Raw genomic sequence first — 9,996 nt, 5'->3', positions numbered from 1 at the left:
CACACAGCCATACCCCATTCTGCATTCTCACAAGGCTCCTTTTATTTATTTGTGTTTGTTATTGTATGGTGCATACCGACATGTTTGTGTGACTCCACTGGTGTGTACACACCCATTGAGAGGAAAAAAGAATGTCCATTGTAAACTTGTTAAAAGGAGAAAGGGACCCCCGCTGTTTTCCCTTTGGACAGACCTCTATGGAGAAAGGATTTTAACTCTTGGTGCCCCAGAAGGGAATGGCTTCTTTGTGAATTTTACATTTTGCAATGGCTGAACATCTCAAACGCATCTTAACTGCCAAAGGCTTAGAATCTGATGTTTCATAAGTTACATAGCTCCCATCAGACAGTGAGCTACGTATGGGGAAACTGTTATTTCATCAACAGCTCAAGACGTTCTGATAACGCAAGGTAACTGGCTATGAAGAAATTTGATTTTGGAATAGTATTTTTGTGAAGCTTTTGGTTGGTTCTTTACTGGTTTTATTTCGGGAGTATACACATGACCTATGTGATGTCTCTGGATAGTTTAGTTTTGAACATGCTTGTTCAGGAAAATAATGGTAAGCCCTCCACAACATGACCCATCAGATCACGGTGGTCTTTGTGTGACAGCCACATTTTTAAGCAGAAGATGAGACAGATACCCCTTTCACATGAAGCCAGCACACTAGAGGCACTGCACATCAAACAGAAAATAAAATATTCCTTTCTGTGTCAGACAGCATAAATATGGGCAAGATGTCAGTGTAACTATTATATGGAATTCTTAACCCTAAGTCCGCCTGGGATGCAAACAGTTAAGTGGCTATATGGGCTTGCTTTCACCCATTCTCACGGCCTAAGTTCCAAAGGACAGGGCTTGGCGACAACACAGTGCATGGAATGAAGAGGGAGGGTTCTCAAATTAATTAACTGGAAATGAGTCATGTCAATGTTTTGGAAAGGCAGAAGGGGAGAAAAGAGATTGGTAGAATTAATCACAGTGAGAAACTTACTTCAAGTGGCCGCCAGTTCAGAAATCCAATGAGAAGCAGAGAATCAAAGGGATGAAGCACACTTGCCATCTGAAAGGGCGCACAGAATCCAATCAAGGGTCCCAGTCTTTGCCGAGTGAGGGCTGTGCCCACAGAAACGTTTATTACTCACTACAACAGTAAGCACAATGTATATGACTGGAAAGCGAGTTCTACCCAGAGGGACAAGGTGAGGCAGACAGTAACACTTACTGCAGAGAGTAAAGAAAACGTCCACTTGTAGCCTACACACATTAACTCTAAAGGACTGGGAGGCTCCTGCATCTGTGCCCTACATGTCCGAGATCTGTGATTTCATACACTGCAGAGATGAGAGGTCCGTGAGATGGAATCTGAACGTGCTCAGACAGAGAGGCCACTCACTAAGGAAAAAAAGAAACAGCATCAGAGATACAGCACATCTATTTACAAGAACCACCAGACAACAGAAAAGTGCAGAGCTCTGCATGTACCATGGTCACGGGGGACTGGGAAGATCCTTAAAGGACATATGCGTTAGCACAAAGCCCCTTGCAGTGACTGCTGCTCCTTCAAGGAAAGCCTAGTTCTGGTCAGGAACTTGTTTCTGCCGTGAATACATTTCAGCATCTTTTCTACGTCATGCTCTGCATGAGTTGTAGTTTTAAGCAAATGTCATCATAAAGCCCCACCAAAAAGTTATCTGCAGTGCTACTCACTGCAGTCAGTACTATGCCAGAAGGCAGCTTCTCTTGTCTTCCATGTTCCCTACAAAGACCTCTCACTTCCAAGGTCACAGAGATGCAGGAACAGCTTTCTGGGAGGGACTGAGAACAGCTTACAGAGGGTACTTACAGGTGGGGGGATATCATTAGACTTCAGAATCAGCTTATCCCCACTCTTTTCAACTTCAAAGCCCATTTTCTTCAGTAGGGACGCGTCTGCCAACCCCTGCTCCTCCATCTTAGCAATGAAATCTTGGTTTTGGCTGTTGTCTTCAGTGAGATTTCGCACAGCATACACCACCCACTGCATCATAACTGGAGCCAGAGTGAAGGAATTTAACAAAAAACTTCCCTGTTTTTATAACTCACATGACTGTTAGAGGTAAACAGTGGAGGTGTACAGGAATACTGATGAGATCTTCTAGAGAGGTAGAAAGAAAATAAATATGCACTCAATGAGAAAACCATTTAAAAAGCTGTGAAAGTGCACATGTGCGTGTGGTCCAGCATGTGATTCATGTGTTTCTGGATGACCAGTCCCTAGAGAACGGCTTCCTGGGAGTCTGAAGAACACACGCACACATGCGCGCACACACACACACACACACCAGCCACTCTGAGGTATATGAACACAGCAGTAACATGCACTCCTGGACATTATGTCAAGTCACTAGGGAGGACAAGAGGAACTCTGCAGACAAGTTAGAGGTGCTGGGAAAAAAAATCAGACAGGAAACTTGTTCTGTTTAAAGTGCAGTTATCAGTAAGAATGGTTTCCTAGGAGTCACCATGGAATTCCTCTCATTCAGTATTTCAGAGACAAAGCCTCAGCTGTGAAGGATTTGCTAGGTCCAGTGTGAAACACTCATGCCCTGAAAGCAGATGACCCTCACTGGCTCCCCATACCCAGGCCTGCAAATGAAATGCCTTCTGTGGTCTCCCCATGTCTGATAGAAGCTTGGGTCACATCACTGCATTATTCATGATGACTTAGGTACTAGGAGCTGTGCAATACTCATGAGAACGGAAAACTGCTACTATACAGCATCCTGTAAGACAGACATTACTGAGGACAGGCTTTTTTTTTTGGTCTTCACTCTGGTCCAGAAGAAACCGAGGAACCACCTATGCTAACAAATATATTTTCAGAGAAATAGGCCTATCTGCTCATGATCAATAGTCAGAATAATCAAATCTGGAGGGCTAGGGACAGAGCACAGTGGTCCAGTGTGCTTGTACAACATAGCATCCAATCATGGCATCGATTCCCAGCACACACAAAAGGAAGGATCCTTTTCCTGACAGTCATTAGATCACCCATCAGGCAGTTCCAGAGGCAGAGCAGGGTGCATGTGGCTCTGAAAGGCGTCAGACCAAGCTTCTGGTTCTGCCCTAGGCTTCTCTGGCAAGAGGACTGGTTCTGAGACAGAAGTGAAATTCAAGAGAAGCTGTCAGAATTAATAAACGTGGAGGCCCTTCTTACAGTACTTAAAAAAGGAATTAAACTGTTTCTCTCTATTTCAGTAACAACCTTACAGGAAGTAAAACTTGAACCCATTCACTACAAAGACTCAAGCATTAAAAGCAGGGTACTATATGGTCAGGGGTATTTGCAGGCTTTTCAAAGGTTGTGCAGACCTGTCTCTATCACCCAACCCTGGCTTATAAACCTATCAAGCCCTTCTATACCACCTGAGGCCAGCCTCTACCTAACCCTGACCCTCTCCCTGCTGGCCTCTCTCAGATCTTCAGCACGGGGTTGGGCTCCTGTTTGGGGGACTATGGGACCTGCACAGAGCCTGGCACAGAGGGGAGCCCTACTTAGCAGTTTTGAATGAATGAATGAACTATCTGTTGGTCTTTGAAAGTTTATCACTGAAACCACTTGAGGGTATCAAGGGCTGAGTGTTTCCGAAGGCAAAGAACAGACGCAGTGTTGCTGGCGGATGTGGAGTCTGCTTATCTCCACCTTGCTGGACACTGTTTTCACCTGGCAATTTGTCTGCGGCCTGCATGACAAGGCCCAGCTCCTTTATAAGGCTCTGCTTCTTTTCTGAAAACCCAATCCCACAAATACTGAAATAAAACCCGGATTTGCATTTCCCCCCTTTCCACAGCCAGTGAGTCTCCTCCACTCTGACTATAATAGAAAATAAAACTAACATTTGTGGTGCCGGACACTCCCAACACAGAAGTAATTTTTGGACAAATTATTTGCTGCGACTCTTTCTAGACCTAAGTTGACACTACCATTATACAACTCACCTTTGACTTTTTATAGAGAAGAGGAAGCAGCAATTATGAGGAGAAGGACTAAAGGAGCAAGACAATGTATAAGGCTGGAGGTGGGGCTGGCTCTCAGGTAGAACTGCCTGCTTTAAATGACAGAGGCAAGACATTTTCTCCTTTCTGGAACTTTCTGGCTATTAACTTAAAGATAAGTTAACTTGACAAATTTGAGGTTGCTAAGACTCTTCTAAGAGCGCCTGCATTGAGAGCCTATGAGCGAAGGCATTATGTTGTTTCTAAAATTGGTATTGAAAGTGCCAAGATGGGCTGGAGAGATGGCTCAGTGGTTAAGAGCACTGACTGCTATTCCAGAGGTCCTGAGTTCAAATCCCAGCAACCACATGGTGGCTCACAACCATCTGTAATGAGATCTGATGCCCTCTTCTGGTGTGTCTGAAGACAGCTACAGTGTATTCATATATAATAAATAAATAAATCTTTAAAAAAAAAAAAAAGTGCCAAGATGTGGAAGTGCAGGCAGCAAAGGGGCTAGAGAGAATTATCATCACAAGAACATACTGGAACCAACACCTCAGCACCTGTCCCTTTACTGTATTGGAGAGGTCAGAGTACGACTCTGTGGAGCTGCCTCTATTCATACACCCTTACATTGATTCTGGAGCTTGGGCTAAGCAAGTGCCTCTACCCTCAATGAGCCACCCTGCTGGCTCTTTCCCATTTTTTATTGTGTGTGCACATGGGTACACATGCATGAAATATGGGTGTGAGAAGCACGTGGGCCATGCTGCATCTGTGTAGGTAAACATTTCTGCAGAGCACTCTGCTGTGGTGACCTAAGCCAGAGAGCACAGTAGCAGTTAACACCATGCTGCTGCTGCTGCTGCTGCTGCTGCTCTCCAGGAAGGAGAAGGAGCTAAGAACATAAGTACTACCTGAGTACCCCATGGGTCCGGGCTCTGTGGAGTTAGTTCTCTCTTTCACTTCTATGTGGGTTCTGGAATCAAATTCAGGTTGCCATGCTTGCAAGCATCTTTACTCACTGAGCAATGCTGTTAGCACCAACATTACTATTTCTTTATGATGAAAACATTCAACTTCTTGAAACTTAAGGTGCACTACTGTTAACTAGTCACCCTACTGTGCAACAGCACCCAAACTTCTTACTCCTATCTGACCAGAACTCAGTACTCATACAGGACAAAAAGAAAGTACTCTTTCAGAAGACTGGAACAACAAAGAGAAACACTGTAAAACACAATCTTAAGAGTCGTCTGATCTGTAGCCCTGGGTCATGAATATGTATGGACTCCTTGTTAGTGTGTGGTGAAAGGCTGCAGCCTGAGTAGTCAGTGCAGACCTAGACAGTCTTAAGTGTCACAAGGGAGATTAAAACAAGTCCCAGTTAATATTCACATTGCCCTCTTGTTCCCTCTGTAAAGGAACAGGGAACAAGAAAGAGTGGGGGAGAAAATTCAACATCTTCTAAAGTCTCTAATCCTACCAACACTTGAAGTCTTTTATTGTGTGCTTAGCTCCGGAGAGGGCGCTTCTCCTGTTTCCATAGCTACTACAAATAGAAGGCATGAGCCCGTTTGTCACAAAACTGCCATGAAAGGGCCGCAATCAGCACCGGGGCTCTTCTGCACAACACTCTGGTATTGTGACCTAGGCCACAGAGACCACAGCGGCAGTTAGTGCAGATGCCGCTGGTGCACCAGGAAGGGGAGAACACCTGTGCAGCTGAGTACTCTGTGGGTCCACGCTAAGCCTGAGGCTGTGAACAGGTTAGGTGGCTCAGTATTAGTAGGGCAGAAAATTGTAGGTAAAACTTCACAAACAACTTAGTATCAGCCAGCCAACTTATGGACAAGTCAACTTTAAATACAGTAACTGAGTTAAAATGCTACCTTGATAAGACAGACTTCATCTGACTGTAAGCAGAATGTTTCTAGGAATCAAACCCAACAGACTTCATCCAAGGATGACTGTTGTCAAGGCTGAAACTATGTTTAGGAGCCTGCTGAGAATGAGGGCTAGCAAATAACTGGCAAGAAATGGTGAAGTCATGCATTTCGCATAATTTTCATATATGTTATGGAATCAACTTCAGTATCTAAAAATTCAGTTCTAACCTCCATATGGCCAGGACCAATCACATGTGAGTGACCTGTGGCTGCCCGGGGAGTTAAGTGGTTATGAAGACAGCAGGTCAAAGAAGCACAGGCATTTACTGTGCTGGGCCTCATATGCTGGCCTGTGGCCTTGGACATGCAAGGAACCAATAAACAAGGAGCTGTTGGAAAGCTTACATTTCATTGATAGCAATTCAAATGTCAAAGCTTTTTACTTGAATTTTAGGATACAATGTGTACTTCACATAATATCTGTCTAAGTATATCATATAATAGTTCATTTTTACCTACATAGTTGAAAAGCTATTTTAGACAGTGAAGGAACAGGATTTATGCACATACAGCTTTGCAGGGGCTACTACTATAGGGCAGAGAGCAGGATGGAGACCCTCCAATAAACTGCACTGTGAGAAAGGAGTCAAAGACAGACAAGTCTCCTTCAAGGGCCTTTACGAACTGTGAAGGGATTTTCTGAGGACTAGAGTGAAGGATAAACACTTCATCACAATGATCTGACACCCTTTCAAACTGCAAACTGAGGCTGTGGACGGAGCACAGCAAGCAGTCGTCTAATAAAACTGTTCTGGAAATGCTCTACATTACTAAAATCAAGAGGGCTTACTTCCTTTATACAAGCAGGCAGAACACGAGGGTACAGACCAGGAACAAAGTGTGCTCGGTGGGTAAAGATGTCTATCCTTTCACACAGCCATAGGTTTCTCTGCACAGGCCAACCATTCCTAGACATCCAGAGATATTTCAGTTGCTTTCATTATAAAGTTCATTTACATCATTGTTAACTTTGGTTATCAACAATCATTCACTACACACTACTGTCATTCAGAAACTACAGAGGTAGCTTTAAGAGGGACAGATCCTCCAGCATTCCTTGCATGGTGCTGAAAATAGTGTATGCAATAACCACCACAAACCACCCACACCAGCCCCTAACACTCCTCTAAACTGTCAGTCTATCTGGTAGTGAATGTTCTTCTACATTCTGTATTTTAATACAAGGGAACATCTGTGTTCCAAGCTTCAGTGAGTGCTACAAGTGCTGTTTCATGGTTGTCTTAATGTTATCTAACAAATCACAGCTCAAGTCACGTGAACATACCTGCCAACTTACTAATTAATGGCTCACTGCCAATGCCAAAAGTGGCAAAGTGGGAAAATGAATAGAAGAGGGTGGGAAAGAAAAATTCGCCACATTTGTGAATTACAGGTTGCAATATGAAGAATATGGAAAATGTGTTCTTAATACTTGCTATTATACAGCAGGTAGCTTCTGCCTATACAGAGAGGAAAAGACACCTCAGAACAATTGCTCTTTAGGGGCTAGGCACTTTTCCTGTCCTCTCCAGCCACAAAGGAGACAGAAAGAAATTTCAGAGATGTGTGATACTGCAGAGCTCTCAACTGCTGGAACAGCACTGTCACAGGAGACTTGCTCCTCCATGCACAGCCCACACCGGTACTTAAGAAAGGAAGGCCACATTCACTCTCTTTACAACACACAACTTACTTTTCCTAGAGTGACCTTTAAAGATGAGGTGAGATACTATTTCAAGGGTTCCTCCTCAAAGCCCACACATCTCCCCACCTTATGAAAGCACTCACTTCCTGATAGCATCTGTGGGCAGGGTGGGGATCCAAGCCACATACCGCCCTCCCTCTGGACCCTGGCTAGGTTCCAGGCCTTCTCCTTCAATCCCAGATGCACACCATCCAGCATCCAAGATGAGACAGAAAACACACTGTGGGCCCATCCAGCTGGCAGTGAAGCCATGGGAAGACGACATGCTCTCTTCTCTGCCAGGCAGTCGTCATATGCACAGCCCACTCCAAATGTGTCTGCGGCCAGCAAGGGCTGTACTTGCAGGTACCTTGTCTTCACAGGGTTTTGGTGGTGAAGGATCTGAGAGCACTGAAACTAATTTTGTACATTACATACTCTGGGATCCTTTCTACTACCCACTTCAAAGCAGAGCGTGGTACAAAGCAGGCACAGTCTGGCATCCCTATCACAGTACAGGTTTCAGGATCAGAAACAACCAATACCACTTCTAACCCAGACCACACCAAAGGGCTTTGGGGCCACAACTGGTTCCATTTGTGTTTGGGGCAGCACTCTGACGTCACTTCTAAGACTAAAGGGGCTGCTGCATGCAGCACACAGAGAAGTGTCCAGCATATGCACTGAATAGGGCAGACGAACAGTGCCCTGGAGCCCACTGGGCGTGGTCTCCTCCCTGTGCTCTCACTCTTGGAAGCGTGTTGCTCACCAGCAGGCCTCCTGTTGTACCTGAGCTGTGGCCTTAGACATGCAGACCTTAAGTGATTTAACTGTTTAGCCACAGACAGCATGCTCAGCCTGGGTCAGATTTGGGCTGTGAGATGTTAGGGAATGCACGCAGATGCACAACACAAGCACAGCCACCTGCATCCCTGTTGTTGTGGGAAGAGATGGGGAGAGTATTAGGCTTCTGAAGAAAACAATGCCCAGGACTTCAGTTATAACCAGATCCTCAGCAACTGTCATGACTGAGCTCTAATGCCCGAAAGAAGAACTCAGACAGAGCAGGAACACAGCACGGCCCTGTGCTGGGTGAAGAGATGTTTATAAAATGCACAGAACTCTGGAATAGAAGAGACATCAGAGAAGTTGCTTTATCTGAATCCATTCAGAGAATACTACCACTTCCAAGTGCAGGCAAGGGTTTGTAAGAGGAATTCTCTTCAGTGTCTCTCACTCACTTGCCAAGGCCGAGAACAGAATGGTCAGTGCATTTGCATAGAACAGGAAAGGTAATAATAAAAAACAAAAACAAAAAAACAAAAACCAACAAAACAAAACCAACAACAACAACAACAAAAACACAGCAAAGCAAAAAAAAAAAAAAACCCAAAGGACAATAGCAACCTGCAGCTAGCATTCAGTCCAATGGTCTCTGTAAAATACTTTTAGAGCTAGCTAATAAACTAAAAGATGAAATGCAAAAGCGAAGTAGAAAAAGTAATCCCACCTAAATTATAGGAGATTAGTGTTGGTCTAGCACTAATGACATTTCAGAACTAATAAAGTATAGCCAAGGGTCAAAAACAGTTCTGAGCTAGGAAGGATTAAATTAAGAACACAAACAGCAAAAGCTTCTGGTGGATTTGAGAGAAGACAAGACACAGCAGGCAGCGACGAGCCAGGAAAATCCCATCCTGCGAAGGCTGGGGGCTGCTCCTGGGTCACATGGCCATGCTGATATGTTGCTTCTGGCCCTTCGCCTCTCAAAAGCCTCCAGGAAATCAGCAGTCAGAAGTGGAGTGAGCCTGAAGACGTACATGGATGAGACAGAAAGGTGTCTGAACACAGGATTAGGAGGCCGTGGCTGGAGAGCTGCACTGACTCTCTCTCTGAATAGGAACCCACAGGCCTGGCTCCTCATCAGGGAGGCGCATCTCTAAGCACGGAAGGGCAGCCTACAACAGAGATTTAGGCTATGAAAACAAGAGCCAGTAACACCTCAGACTGTTTTACAGTTAGGTGTAAGTTGTAGTGGTGATACTCCATTTCTAAAGGTTTTTGATATTATGTCTCTTCGTACTAGCTATTTTGTGCTTGTGGGGGAATTACAGGTATGACTGCTGTGTTCTGTTCTTCCAAGTTCTTACTACAGACAAAATTCACCATCTTTCCGTCTCTGTGCACAGCTCAGTGGTATTAAATACGATTGTTAGACCTATCTCTACGATTCTCTCTGTGTGTGGTGTATGTGTGTGCACATGTGGGGGTCAGGGGATGGTACTGGATGCCTATTGGTTTCTAATCTTATTTATTTTGAGACAGGACCTCTCTCTGAATCTAAGGTACGTCATTTAAGTGAGGTAGGCTGGCCGAGTG

General features: G+C 44.7%; 1 protein-coding gene across 1 annotated transcript in view; it reads right to left on the bottom strand.

Moving 5' to 3' along the window:
• Window positions 1-1,104: 1,104 nt before the first annotated feature.
• Atxn10 (ataxin 10) overlaps window positions 1,105-9,996 on the bottom strand; it is a 132,093-nt gene continuing 123,201 nt past the window's right edge. The window contains exons 11-12 of the mRNA XM_028788760.1: window positions 1,850-2,034; window positions 1,105-1,398 (exon numbers count right to left, since the gene is read on the bottom strand). Of these exons, the coding sequence (XP_028644593.1) occupies window positions 1,396-1,398; window positions 1,850-2,034 (188 nt within the window). The 3' untranslated portion in view covers window positions 1,105-1,395. The remainder of the gene's footprint in view (window positions 1,399-1,849; window positions 2,035-9,996) is intronic.

The sequence above is a fragment of the Grammomys surdaster genome, unplaced genomic scaffold (genome assembly GCF_004785775.1).
Source record: "Grammomys surdaster isolate TR1022 unplaced genomic scaffold, NIH_TR_1.0 125767, whole genome shotgun sequence".
Taxonomy (NCBI): Eukaryota; Metazoa; Chordata; class Mammalia; order Rodentia; family Muridae; genus Grammomys; species Grammomys surdaster.
Note: the sequence above shows the minus strand (reverse complement) of the source record. Positions and strands in the feature narration are given on the sequence as shown.